At 42.4% G+C, this 14,747-nt stretch overlaps 1 protein-coding gene across 1 annotated transcript in view; it reads left to right on the forward strand.

The window, feature by feature from the left end:
* Positions 1 to 14,747, forward strand: part of CCNJL (cyclin J like) — a 597,715-nt gene that overhangs the window by 190,098 nt on the left and 392,870 nt on the right. The window contains exon 2 of the mRNA XM_044084501.1: positions 5,022 to 5,232. Coding sequence (XP_043940436.1) covers positions 5,022 to 5,232 — 211 coding nt within the window. The remainder of the gene's footprint in view (positions 1 to 5,021; positions 5,233 to 14,747) is intronic.

Raw genomic sequence — 14,747 nt, forward strand, 5'->3', positions numbered from 1 at the left:
GGATTGCTGAAACAGAAAATTATGTTAATTTCTGAATGTGCAGAAAATAAAGAATTGCAGGAATTATTGCATGCAGCTGAAAAGGTTGGAAAGCATACTTTGCAATGTGGTTTTGATTCCTTAGAGGCCTCCTGCAGGGCCACAGTTACTAGATCTGTGTTTAGGAGGCATGCCTGGTTAAAGGAACAAAATTTGCCTGATCATGTTAAAGCTAAATTGCTAGATGCACCTTTACAGCATGATACTCTGTTTGTTTGGTATTAAGGCAGAAGAGGTTTTAAAGAAAATGGAAGACAAAGCGAAGTCTATGCAAACTGTAAAAGATGTCTTACAAGTGCAGCCACCAAGATTCAGTAGACACTGGCCTACAGAAAATTGGTCCTTTCCTGTGTCAGACCGAGCTCAAAGGAGCAAATCCAGACGCCCTAAGGGCTCCAGATACCAGGCGCAAGATTCATACAGGTCAAAGCAGTGGGGCGCTTCTGGAGGAGATAAAGCCCAAACCTACAGAAAACAGTCCCAATGACTTCCCTCTATCTGCACCAAGCACTTATCTTTTGGCCGCACCTTTAGGTGGAAAATTTGCACTTTTTGCTCAAAATTGGCAGTTAATAACCCAGGACAAGTGGGTGCTAAACATAGTATCACAGGGATACAGATTCCATTTCCATACTCATCCAATGGCAAACGGTTGGCCAGATCTGCCAAAAAATCAATGGGCAGAGGCACAGAAACAGGTTACGTCCCTCATGGATATGGGGCCATTCAGCCAGTAACAGAACAGGAAAAAGGATAAGGTTTTTACTCAAGACTGTTCTTGGTACCCAGAAAGGACAAGGCCTGGCAGCCAATACTGGATTTATAGATTTTGAACACATACCTGGACATTCCAAAATGCAAAATGCTGACTTTGCAGCAGCTTCTGCCCATGCTGGGCAAGAATGCTTGGCTGGTGACATTAGACCTAAAAGAGGCATACCTGCATGTCCCAATAAGACAGTCATGCAGAAGATACCTCAGATTCAAGGCTGGCTTAATGCATTACCAATTCTCTGCACTGCCCTTTGGCTTATCTTATTGCGCCCAGCCAGGGTTTTTACAAAGTGCTTGGCACCAGTAAATGCATTTTGCAAACAAAGAAGTATTCAAATATATCCTTACTTGGACGACTGTCTCATTCAAGCAGAGAACAAGGACATCCTTCTTCAACACCTGGCATTTGTGAAAAGGCTTCTAACATGCCTAGGGTACACAATAAATGAAAAGAAATCACAACTGGTACCCTCTCAAAAGATAACATTCCTGGATGCAAGCTTGAATACAACTGACAGATGGCTTACCTCACGCCAGACAAGCAAAGGCAACTGACTACTTACTTCAAACTGATGGCAACAAAAACCCAGTTATCTGCAAGACAAATTCTGCAGGCTTTGGGATTCATGGCATTTTGCATCCTACTGATTCCATATGCAAGACTGCATATGAGGAAACTTCAATGGTACCTAAAAGGTTTATGGAGTCAACATTGTCACAGTCTGGAAACAATGATTCCTCTCATTCCCTGCGTACAACAGGAGTTTCTATGGTGGGCAAAGGCATGTCACCAAAACATGGGACTGACCTTCACTCTACCCCCTGCCAGCCAAACCTTAACAGACGCATCAGATTATGCCTGGGGGGCCCACATGGCGGGAAGATGCATTCAGGGCATATTTACCCCAAAACAAATGCATCTACATATCAACCAGAAAGAGATGCTAGCTGTTCAAAATGCCCCAACAGCCTTCAAGGACTTACTTCATCCAGGACAATTACTTATAAAGACTGAACACCACGGTCATGTGGTATATAAACAAACAGAGGGGCACGCATTCATATCCCCTCTGCAGATTAGCCGTGACACTGTGGGACACAGCTTTGACTTGCCAAGTACATCTTCAAGCTCAATTCCTGCCAGGAAAGCAAAATACTCTGGCAGACGATTTAAGCAGAAACCTTATGGATCCCCACAAGTGGAAACTAGATCCACAAGTCTTCAGCATGATAACAAAGAAATGGGGGAGCCCAGACATAGATCTATTTGCCTCTCCTCAAAATTATCAATTGAAAAGATTCTGCACAAGGACTTATCACAGACAAGCATGGAAATTGGACGCCCAATCCTACAGTTGGAAAAACCTATCAGTTTACGCCTTTCCTCCTCTGCCTGTTCTTCCCAAGGTTCTCCTAAAAGTCAGACAAGAGAAACCAAAGATGATATTAATTGCCCCGGAATGGCCCTGCCAATACTGGTACCCAATCCTAAAGAACATGTCTCAATCCCCAGCTTGGACCTTACCTCAAAGACCTCAACTACTGTCCCAGCAAAACAATCAGATGCTGCACAATCAACTCCAGACACTGAACCTGGCAGCATGGCTGATCATGTAGTTATACAAGCAACACCTCTCAATAAAGCTGTGATGGATGTCATTTTGGAAGCCAGAAGGTCTAGTACTAGAAAATGTTATGCTGATATATGGAAGAAATTCTGTGCTTGGAATCTAGCACAAGGAACTGATACAGCAGAACCAAATATTCCTCAGATATTACAGTACTTAACTGAGATGCTTGACAAAGGCCTATCTTTTTCATCAATTTAAATTCATGCCTCTGCCATTTCGGCTCATTACAATACAGAGCCACCAATCTTTTCTCATACTTTACTAAAGCAATATCTTAGAGGAGCCAAAAATTTAAGGTCTCCAAGAAGATCACCAGTACCTGCATGGGACTTCAGTTATGTGTTTGAAAAGCTCACCCTGCCTCCATTTGAACCATCTGCTACCGCTGATATAAGGTTCTGATCATGGAAAACAGCTCTGCTACTAGCAATTACTTCAGCAAGAAGAGTTTCAGAGCTACAGGCCCTCATGGCTGTAGAGCCTTTTATCATATTTTACCCAGACAGGGTGTCTCTGAGGACAAATACATTTATGCCTAAGGTGGTTTCCAGTGTGGCTCTTAACCAGACTATTCATCTGCCAACCTTTTATCCAAATCCGCAGAACAAGGGGGAGAGAATTCTGCATTCCTTGGACGTGCATAGACAGCTAAGATTCTACTTGAGCAGGACTAAAGCTCTAAGAAAAACTGAGCAATTACTAGTGGCATATGCTGCAGGATCAGAAGGAAAGGCTATTTCAAAGCAGACTATTTCAAAGTGGATAAGCCACTACATTCGTTTCTGCTACTTACACCATGGTAAACCTGTGCCTAAGAGCATTAAGTCTCACTCCACCGGAGCTGCAGCTACTTCAGCAGCCTTTCTCAGAGGAGTACTAACCAAAGACATTCTAGAGGCTGCTACTTGGAGTTCTTTTCACACCTTTACAGAGCATTATCATTTGCATCTCTACTCTCTGTCCAGGGCAGGCTTTGCCACTGCAGTTCTGCAGGGCCTTATAGCAGCACCTAATGCTGTTTAGCTCCAACACACCCAACCATAGCTTTGGGATTCAACCCAAATGTAATGACTGCAACAGTGAAACATGAAGAACATAGTACAGTTTTGTACACTTACCATAAACGTAGATGTTTGAGTGCATTCACTGTTGCAGTCCAGGTTACCCTCATGCCACCCCCCTTTCATTCTGGAGTTCATCTTTCCTTCTCTATCTTCTACAACCTATGTGGTGTATTTGCTTGTACATGAAGGTAAAGTTTATATTGTTGCATGTATTTATAAATATACATATTTTTGCTACCTTTTTGGGGGCACTTGACATTGTGGGCAAGAAAAACTAAAGAAAATTGCATCGCCTGCATGATTTATACCCCTGATGATCTGACGTCATGGAAGAGGAGACGACCACTGACGCAGGACCCAAGACTTTAGAATTCAGGCCGACTGAGGGCAACCTGCCGGCAGATTTCCCAAATGTAATGACTGCAACAGTGAATACACTCTAACATCTACATTTATGGTAAGTGTACACAACTGTACTTTCTTTCAGAGCTGGGCAGTGGTGGGAGCGATAGGAGTGGCTGGTAGCAAATTTGGCAGTTTTATGTTAGCAGGATTGGAGCTTGTTTTTAAGAGAAGATTATAAATTGGTGTCTAAGGAGGCTGCATATGAGAGGGGAAGCAAGTAGGTGTTGGCGAGGGTTTTTCTGGTCCAAGAGAATTTTATGTCTATAGAGTGTTAGTTTGATGTTTTTTTTTTAAATATGCTATTGCAGATGTGGTGTTCGAAAGTTAGTTGTCTGTGGTAATGCCTAGTGGCTTAGCTGTTGAGACCGTTTCAATTTCTGTTTATCCTGAGAGAAAATTAAACAAAGTTTAAAAAATTGCAGATAAATTGGAGTAGGCACAATGCCTTTGCTAAAGGTCAAACTGAGTGATACAAATTTATCATCAAGGCTTTAAGCTGGGCAAAGTACAATAGGTTAATAGTAGTAGTTTGTTTTTCCTGCAGTGATTTCAGTGTTTCTGATTAAAAGAAATACATTCTTCGTTTTAACATTTTAGCTTGTATTGCATGAGAAGTCTGTCTTCCTGCATTGTATGCAGAATTTGCAGTTATTTTTAAAACTGTCAGTTTTGTTATTACACCAAATGTTCTATAATAAACAGGGTGAGTTGTTCTAAAATTTCACTTTCTATATTAAGACTGATAGAATTCAAACTTTTTACCTCCTGTGTAGCTACAAATGTAATTGCATTGAATAAGCTTGTGGGTATGAAACTGGTTTGTATTTCATTGCTCTCATAAATTGAAGTTTATTGTAATGCAACTCGTTTACACTGATGTATTGAGTGCCATGTGTTTTTGTTTTGTGTATGAGAAACTAGTGTTGAAAGGACATCATGCATTTTTAAGCACACTTTTCCTTAAGCTAATAAAAAAATGTGTGCTAAAATCAAATCAGTTGTACCATTTTTAAATCCTGTAATGGATGTGAGTTCCAAAATGTCAGACTTAAGAGAAAAACACTCTTCTAATGCTTTTATTTTTCTCTCTCTTCAATTGTTTGCATAGGAACTGAAACTACCCATTTACAGAGCCCACTCACCACAGATTGGTATGCGTCGCTATTTTGCCGACCTATTAGCTATCCTCAGCAATCATTATCAGCTTTGTCCCACAGCACGCCACCTTGCTGTGTACTTGCTGGACCTCTTCATGGACCACTATGATGTTGCAGTGAAACAACTGTATATCGTTGCTCTATCCTGTCTCCTTTTAGCAAGTAAGTAGCTTGTCTGTTTATGAAAAAGATAATGTCTAATGCATTTGCGAAGCACTTCTGTTTATTTTTCTTTGAATAAAATGGAGAATTATACCTTTCAGAATCTGTTCCCTTTTTTTTTTTTGCTGTGTCTTTAGTTTGTAAAGCACTACTATCCAAACAATTTTAAGCTGGTCTTATCTAAAGTCTTTGTTTTTTGACACTTATTAAATAGAAAGAGAAGATGATGTATGTAAATCACTGGGTCTTTTTTCCATTTCCCATTATTTCAGATTATCCCTTTAACTACTTTTGCAGTGTGTGTTTACTGCACATTGTTTCTTCAAATTTTAAGTAGATGAGGTAAACATATCGTGTGGTGCTGTTTACAACCACTTAGTTCAGAGTTATTTCAGGAACTTTTACTTTTGAAAAATTTTTATCTGTTGGGAAACTAACCATTAAAATGAACTTTGTGTTTCATAATCAGTTAATTTAACTGTAATTTCTTGATTAGCTGATTGATTCGTTCATTACTTGTGTAAATGACTGTTCATTCTGACCATATTCAACTATTGGTCGGGTCACAAGTGCAAGGCAAATAAAATGTAAAAATTTTAGAGCAGCCATTCAGCCATCTTGTTTTTTTAGGTGGAATTAATGGTTACCAACGCAAGAGAGAACATGCAGACTCAATACAGACATTGACCAGATGTCCTGATCGAAGCTTGGAGCTGTTAGGCAGAGATCTTGGCCACTAAAGTACCATGCTACCCATTTGTGCTTCCTTCTTTCTCTAAAGTGCATCCATTGTATCAGCGGCCCATTTTATAACCGGCATTCTCATCACAAAGCTTCTGTGAAAGATAATTTAATGGTAATTTGATGCTACAAGTCATCTTTTGTCTTTGCTTAAGTCCCTCTCATTGAGAAAGCAGTTGTAGTTCTCATAGCCTCTTATTTAGCCAGTATAGTACATCAGATGGCATAGAATCAAATGCATCTACTTTGTAGTACTTGCCAGTATAGTACATCAGATGGCATAGAATCAAATGCATCTACTTTGTAGTACTTGCAGCTTATTGATCTTGCAGATCAAGGCCTGATTGGAGGATTTACTGCTAATTCACAATAGTCTGCTGTCATGTTGTATCTGTTTGCGAGTCTTATAGGTCTTCAGCTAGTGAATCTAATAAAATGGAATGCACCAGAACTTTGTGTTATGGTGCACTGAGAAGAATCATGTCTCTGTGGTCACACCATTGAAAACCCTGTATAAACTGCCACAGGTTGATGCTTCTTTTGCGTGAGTCATTAAAAAGGTTTCTAAATTATGTGTTTGGTAAACATGTCAGAAAAAAATCAGGTAGTGGAATTAAAGGCTGTTGAAATAGCAGGGACATTGTAGACAGCATGGCAGATGGGAGAGAAGGAAGTGGTTGCTTGAAAGTTGCAGCATACCTCATTCTAATGGTAATTACAGAGCTGTTATTGGAGACGGTCTTAGCTGAAATCAAAAAATCCGTAATAAATTGGATGACTGTGTAAGCATGCCATTCAAAATTGACAGTGATGATGATATATTGTATGGCCATTCAGAGATCATTTTGACCTTGCAACAGAAGCAGTAACTGGGCACTTTATTGGTACAGATGTGAAGTTAGAAATGCAAGAGTGAAAGACAGGGCTTGGTGAAATAACATCATTGTAACTGGAGTATCCAAGAAAGAAGTGGAGGTGGATTGTGCCACATTTGAAGGACAGGTTGGTAGTGTGGACTGGCTTGCAGGGCAGGGCGTATCAAAGTTAAGAGAGCACAGAGTGTTTTGGCTGGAGCTAGTAGAGGCAGCCTGACATTGTTGTAGTTTAGTGCGATCAGAGACCTTTCCAGCTTGCAGTTGTCAGCAGATGTGGTTAGCCAAAGGCCCTCTACCTTTGCCTCGACTTCAGAGAAGTATATTCCAAACACGAGTGGTCCCAGTACCAAGTCTTGTGGGACCCCACTAGTAATAGGCCTCTTGGTTGAGGTGGATTCCCCCACCCTAACTTCATGTCTCTTCCTTACTTTAGAAGTGAGGACACCTTTGCTAAATAGGAGCAGTATTTTATGAACCTAACTTCTCACTTTCAGAGTTGTCAAGATCCACCTAAATTCCTGGCAGCCATGCATGAATGCAGGGTAAAGGTGAAATTCAGGATGTCTTGCTCAACATTTTTAAATAACTTTTCTCCTGTGGGGATAAACTTTTTGTGATGCAGAAGGAGCCTTGAACTGTGTATGTGGGAGTATGACTCCAAAGATGTGACTGGTGGCCCTGCTCATGATCCTGAGGAGGCAAAAGATAATGCAGTGCCACACTAAGGGAGGTTTTGTGAATTTTGAGGAGTTGAGATTTCTGCAAAGACCATCAGCTGTACAAGATCATTTTTCCCCATCCTTAAGTATAGAAATGGGCAAAGACAGAATGCTGCATTTGCAGCATAATAATGTCCCCAGAAAAAGCATAATAATGTCCCCAGAAAAATCAAAATGTTAGTGTATCTTTTATCAGACAAAGCAGTACAGGAATTACTTAATCTTGTAATGTAGTATTTTATGAGTGATGTGCAGACAGTGAGTGTGTCTCATTTTCAATCCAAGTGCAAGTTTATTCAGACGCTTGTTTTCTATGCATCTCAAAAATAAAATTGATTGAAATAGTAAAACAAGAAAGTAAAAGAAAATAAATCTTGTTAAATGAACAAATCTAAAATAGGATAACAGAATGGAAAAAAAAATTAAAACAATTGTCTGTGTATGCAGATATATAAAGTCAGGGTGAATAGATCGGATTAAGCTGGGTAGTTGCCAATTGATTGGACAGTACTTTAAAAGATCCTTCAGAACTTACCTAATTAAAGTCCAATATTATAACACACTCCCTGTAATTTAGAGGTGTTGGGGGGCTAGTGACAAAAATTCCTAAGTGTCAGAGGATTCAGAGGAGTCCACATGAGCCCTGGAAACCTCCCAACACCTCCATGGAAGAGGAGTACAAGGGCTTGGTTAGAGAAGACAGAATTAGCTGTATTATCAGCAGAAAGCAACTTGTCTAGACTGGATGCACTGAACATCATAAGGAGCTGATCAAAGATGGGCATTTTTTTTTTTTATGTGGCCAACTCGAGGCTGGAAAGAGCTCTAACTGGGGTGAATATAGTGAGAATTGAAAAAGCAGGATTACCAAATGTAATGGAAGAGCAGACAAGAGAACTGATGGATGTTTTTCGTGTTTCAGAACTGATGGATGTTCTTCGTGTTTCACAGTTGCAGTCATCACATTTGGGTTTTCTGCCTTCAGGTAGCCCTTAGCCGGCCTGAATACCAGAGTCTTCGGATTTCTGCGTCTGATGCTGTCGCTTCTTCCATGACGGACGGCAGGGGTATAAAACATGCAGCCGATGCCATTACATCAGTCTTTCTTGCTGTGCGGTGCCCGAAGCAGAAGCAATAAGTGCCGGTCAGCCGACTCCTGAAATTTTCATTTTCGAGTTTCAGACCTGAAGTCTTCAAAAAGATAAGTACCCCGTTTGGGATCCTTTTTTCTTGCTCTAACCAATGTCATAAAAAAATGAACAATTGTCTTGCCTGTGGAAAGCAAATACCTTATAGAGATTTTCATTCTTACTGTGTCACCTGTTTAGGCCCAGACCACAACGTCCCTCGCTGTCGGTTTTGTGCCTTGTTCAATGCCCGTCATAGGGATATTTTTGTAGCTAAATTCTTTTGATGTTCATCGTGTTTCACTGTTGCAGTCATTACGCTTGGGTTATCCTGCTGGCAGGCTACCCGCAGTCTGCCTGAATTCCAAAGTCCTGGTCTGGCGTCTGTTGCTGTCGCCTCTTCCCTGACATCAATGCGCCAGGGGTATAAAAGATGCAGCCAACGCCATTTTCTTCAGTCTTTCTTGCCATGCGGTGCCCGAAGCAAAAGCAGTTCGCAAGTGCCGGTCGGCCGATTCCTGAGATTTTCGAAAACGAATTTCAGATCCGAAGTCTTCAATAAAGCTAAGTACCCCATTGGGGAAACTTTTTTTTTCTTGCTCCAGACCGATGTCAGAAAAAGTTAACAATTGTATTTCTTGTGGGAAGCAAATACGTCATAAGGATTTTCATTCGTACTGTATTCCTTGCCTAGGCCCTGACCATGACGTTGCTAGCTGTCGGTTTTGTGCTAGATTTAACCAATGCACTATTAAGCGTCGGTACGATTTTGCCTTTCATTACTTTGGCCGAAGGTTTAATTATATAATGCCGTCAGAACAGCCGACGACTGGAGTTTATAAAAAGCGCAAGGAAAAGGACAGGCGTCCGAGTTCCAAAACCGACGAAGAGGCCTCTGCTAGGCCAGTCGCCGGTTCTCAGTGAGGCGCTTTCGCAGCCCCTGACGCCCGCTACCTCAGAGCCACAGGCTGCTGCCAACTCCCACATGGAGACAGGTAGGCTAGGATACTCCAGGTACTGGACACTCAGAAACTATTCCCTCAGATGGGTCCGAAGCCGCTGAGCAGGCATCTGCTTCTGAGGGTGTTTTCAGACCTACACAGTTGTATGTTAAGCCAACCTCAGCTTCCAAGGCAAAGACTAAAACAGCTTTAAAGACAAAGAAACAAGTACAGCATTCTCCTGGACAGATTTCCATGCCTAAGAAACAGATGCTTAAAATGGCCGAAGACCTAATTACTTTGATTAGGGGTTCCCATCCCCCTCCTGATAAGAGGCCTAGGCAAGACACAGCATATGATTCCTCTGATCAGGTTTCCATTTCCTCTGACTCCTCTTCAGAACAGGGATACTCTCTGCCTCCCTGTGAGAATTCTGATGCTGAAGAATCTATTCCTTCAGCTTCTCCTTCTGTGGATTATTCTTTTAGGGAAACCTTGCATACCATGAGGGAGCATTTCCACTGGGAGAGCCAAGATTATTCAGAAACAAAGAAAAGGCTCAGAGACTTTCTTCTACTACCCCGGCATAGACCTCTTGCTCTTCCACCTGTTCTAGACATTGTAGATGATGTATTCTCAGAGTCCGGCCTGTCTCCTGACTCTTTGCCTCCTGCACCTGTTAAGCCAGACAGGTACTCTCATAAATTTCTTTATAAAAACCCTGCTGCTGACCCAGAAACAATATCTCAGGGTCCCAAAGGGGTCAAGGCCTCTACTGCTAAAAACCCTGTTCCCTTGGATAGGGATTCTAGGTCACTGGACAAATGGGGGGAAAAAAATGTACACTTCTGCTACCTTGGCTGTAAGGGCTTTAAATTGTCAGTTTCATATGCTTAAATATCAGCAATACTTAATGTCACTGTTAAAACAGAAAATGTTGACAAATTCAGAATGTTCTGAAAACAAGGAAATGCAGGATTTATTGCATGCAGCTGAACAAGTGGGAAAGCATACTTTGCAATGTGGCTTTGATTCACTGGAGGCCTCTTGTAGGGCCGCTGTTACAGGTTCTGTTATTAGGAGGCATGCTTGGTTAAAGGAACAGAATCTGCCTGATCATGTTAAAGCAAAATTATTGGATGCTCCATTACAGCATGATACTTTTTTTGGTGTTAAGGCAGAAGAGGTGTTGAAGAAAATGGAGGATAAAGCGAAATCTATGCAAACAGTAAAGGATTTCTTACAGGTACAACCTCCCAGATTTAGCAGGAGCTGGCCTTCTAAGAATTGGTCCTTTCCAGTGTCAGACAGGCCACAAAGAGGCAGATGCAGATACCCTAGAGGCAGACAACAACCCCAGGGCTCATACAGACCCAAACAGTTTGGTACTACTATCTCCAAAAATGGAAAAGACAAATCACAGCCATATAGGAAACAGTCCCAATGACTTTCCTCTGCCAATGCCTAGCACTTATCTTTTGGAAGCACCCTTAGGGGGAAAGCTAGCACTTTTTTCACAAAATTGGCACATTATCACCCAGGGCAAATGGGTCTTAAACATAGTCTCTCAGGGCTATACAGGTTCCACTTCCACACCCTTCCAAAGGCAAAAGGTATGCCAGACCTGCCACACAGTCAATGGGCAGAGGCACAAAAACAAGTTTAATATCTCATGGACATGAGGGCTATTCAGCCAGTACCACAGCAAGGAGACCAATTCTGGACCTGTCTATTCTAAACACTTTTCTGGACGTTCCAAAATTCAAAATGTTGAGACTGCAGCAGCTTCTGCCCATGCTGGGCAAGAAGGCTTGGCTTGTAACGTTGGACCTCCAGAGGCATACCTGCATGTCCCAATCAGACAATCTTGCAGAAGATACCTCAGATTCATAGCTGGCTCAATGCACTACCAATTCTCTGCACTGCCCTTTGGCTTATCTACTGAGCCCAGGGTCTTCACAAAATGCCTGGCAACAGTAATTGCGTTTTGCAGACAAAGAGGAATTCAAATATATCCCTACTTGGATGACTGCCTTATTCAAGCAGAGAACAAAGACATTCTACTAAAGCATCTGGCTTTTTGTAAAAAGATTACTAATTTGTCTAGGGTACACAGTAAACGAAAATAAATCAAAACTAGTACCCTCTCAAGAGATAATATTCCTGGGTGCAAGCTTAAATACAACTGCCCAGATGGCTTATCTCACGCCAGACAAAGAAAGGCAACTGACTTCATACTTCAAAAGCATGGCAACAAAGACCCAGTTATCTGCAAGAAAAATTCTGCAGGCTTTGGGCTTCATGGCATCCTGCATTCTGCTAATTCCATATGCAAGACTGCATATGAGAAAGCTACAATGGTACCTAAAAAGTGTTTGGACTCAACATTGCCACAGCCTGGAAACATAAATTACTCTCATTCCCTGCCCTGCAACAGGAGTTTCGATGGTGGGCACAGGCCTGTCACCACAACAAGGGACAGCCATTCACCTTACCCACAGCCAGGCAGACACTAACAACAGATTCATCAGATTATGCCTGGGGGGGCCCACATGGCAGGAAAATGTATTCAGGGCACATAGCCCGCAAGCCAAATGCATCTTCATATCAATCAAAAAGAGATGCTAGCTGTACAGAATGCCCTGATAGCCTTCCAGGATTTACTCCATCCAGGACAACTGCTGATTAAAAACGGACAATACTGCAGTCATGTGGTACATACAAGCAAGGAGGCACACATTCCTACCCCCTCTGCAGACAAGCCATAACGTTGTGGAACACAGCATTGACTTATCAAGTGCACCTGCAAGCACAATTCCTGCCAGGAAAAACAAATACTCTGGCAGATGAACTAAGCAGAAACCTCATGGACCCTTACGAGTGGAAACTAGATCCACAAGTCTTCAGCATAACAAGGAAATGGGGATGCCCAGACATAGATCTTTTTGCCTCCCCTCACAACTGCCAACTACAGAGATTCTGCACAAGGACTTATCACAAACAAGCATGGAAAGTGGATGCTCTATCATTCAGCTGGAAAACCCTTACAGTTTATGCCTTTCCTCCTCTGCCTCTCCTCCCCAAGGTACTCCTAAAGGTCAGACAAGAGAAGCCAAAAATGATACTGATTGCCCCAGACTGGCCACGCCAGCACTGGTATCCAATCCTAAAGAACTTGTCAAGACCCAGCCTGGACGTTACCTCAAATTCCTCATCTACTGACCCAACAAAACAATCCGAGCCTGCACAGCCAACTCAGAACACTAAATCTGGCTGCATGGCGGATATTATAACCACTCAGGGCACACCTCTTTCTAAAGCAGTTATGGATGTTATTTTGGAGGCCAGGAGGCCCAGCACCAGAAAATCTTATGCAGAAAAATGGAAGAGATTCTGTGCTTGGAACCAGGCACAAGGAATTTGACACACTTGTACCAAATATTCCTCAGATTTTGCAATACCTAAATGAGATGCTAAACAAAGGCCTATCCTTCTCATCAATTAAGATCCACACCTCTGCCAATTCAGCTCATTACAATACGGACCCACCTATTTTTTCGCATCCACTGCTGAGGCAGTACCTCAGAGGGGCCAAAAACATAAGACCTCCAAGGAGAGTACCAATACCTACATGGGACCTCAATTTTGTCTTGGAAAAGCTCACACTGCCTCCTTTTGAGCCAGCCAATTCAGCCGACATAAAGTTCTTATGGAAAACAGCTCTGCTCCTAGCAATAACGTCAGCAAGAAGAGTCTCAGAGTTACAGGCATTAATGGCTGTGGAACCTTTTATTATTTTCCATCCAGACAGGGTTTCTCTAAGGACAAACCCAATATTTATGCCTAAGGCAGTGTCCAGTGTGGCTCTAAACCAAACTATTCATTTGCCTACCTTCTATCCAAACCCACAGAATAAAGGGGAGAGACTTCTGCATTCTTTGGACATACACAGACAGCTACGCTTCTACTTGGACAAAACTAAAGCTTTCAGAAAGACCGAGCAACTTTTAGTGGCATATGCTGCAGGATCGCAAGGAAAGGCTATTTCAAAGCAGACGATTTCAAAATGGATAGGCCACTGCATTTGTTTGTTTCTGCTATTCACAACATGGCAAATCACTACCTAAGGCCATTAGGCCACATTCTACCAGAGCAGCAGCCACTTCAGCAGCCTTCCTCAGAGGTGTACCAACCAAGGATATTTTGGAGGCTGCAACTTGGACTTCAGTGCACACTTTTACAAAGCACTAACACTTACCTCTTTACTCTAAATCTAGAGCAGGCTTTGCCACTGCAGATGTTCATCGTGTTGCACTGCTGCAGTCATTACACTAGGGTTATCCTGCCGTCAGGCGGTCCCACAGTCGGCCAGAGTTCCAAAGTCTTGGTCCGGCGTCGGTTGCTGTTGCTTCTTCCCTGACGTCAGTGCGCCAGGGGTATATAAGAGGCATCTGACGCCATTTTCTTCAGTCTTTCTTGCCGTACGGTGCCCAAAGCAAAAGCAGTTCGCAAGTGCCGGTCAGCCGACTCATGAGATTTTCGAAGTCGAATTTCAGATCCAAAGTCTTCAATAAAGCTAAGTACCCCGTTGGGGAAACTTTTTTCTTGCCTCAGACCGATGTCAGAAAAAATTAATAATTATATTTCTTGTGGGAAGCAAATACCTTATAAGGACTTCCACTCTTACTGTATTCCATGCGTAGGCCCTGATCACGATGTCACTAGTTGTCGGTTTTGTGCTAGATTTAACAAACGCACTATAAAACAACGTTTTGATTTTGCTTTGCACTACTTTGGCCGAAGGTTCAATTATACAATGCCGTCGGAACAACTGATGACCGCAATTCATAAAAAACAGAAAGACAAGGATAAAGACAAGCATCCAAGTTCCAAAACTGACGAAGCCTCTTCTAGACTAGTCGCCGGTTCGCCGGTTCTCAGTGAGGCGCTTTCTCAGCCCCTGACACCCTCTACCGCAGAGCCATAGGCCGCCTCAGACTCCCACGTGGAGACAACAAGGCCTCTGGAAACTCAAGGTATTGGGCCTACGGAAACTTATCCCTCAGATGGGTCCAGAGCTGCTGAGCAGGCATCGGCTTCTGAGGGTGCTTT

The sequence above is a fragment of the Protopterus annectens genome, chromosome 9.part0 (genome assembly GCF_019279795.1).
Source record: "Protopterus annectens isolate FY-2018-M chromosome 9.part0, PAN1.0, whole genome shotgun sequence".
NCBI lineage: Eukaryota > Metazoa > Chordata > Ceratodontiformes > Protopteridae > Protopterus > Protopterus annectens.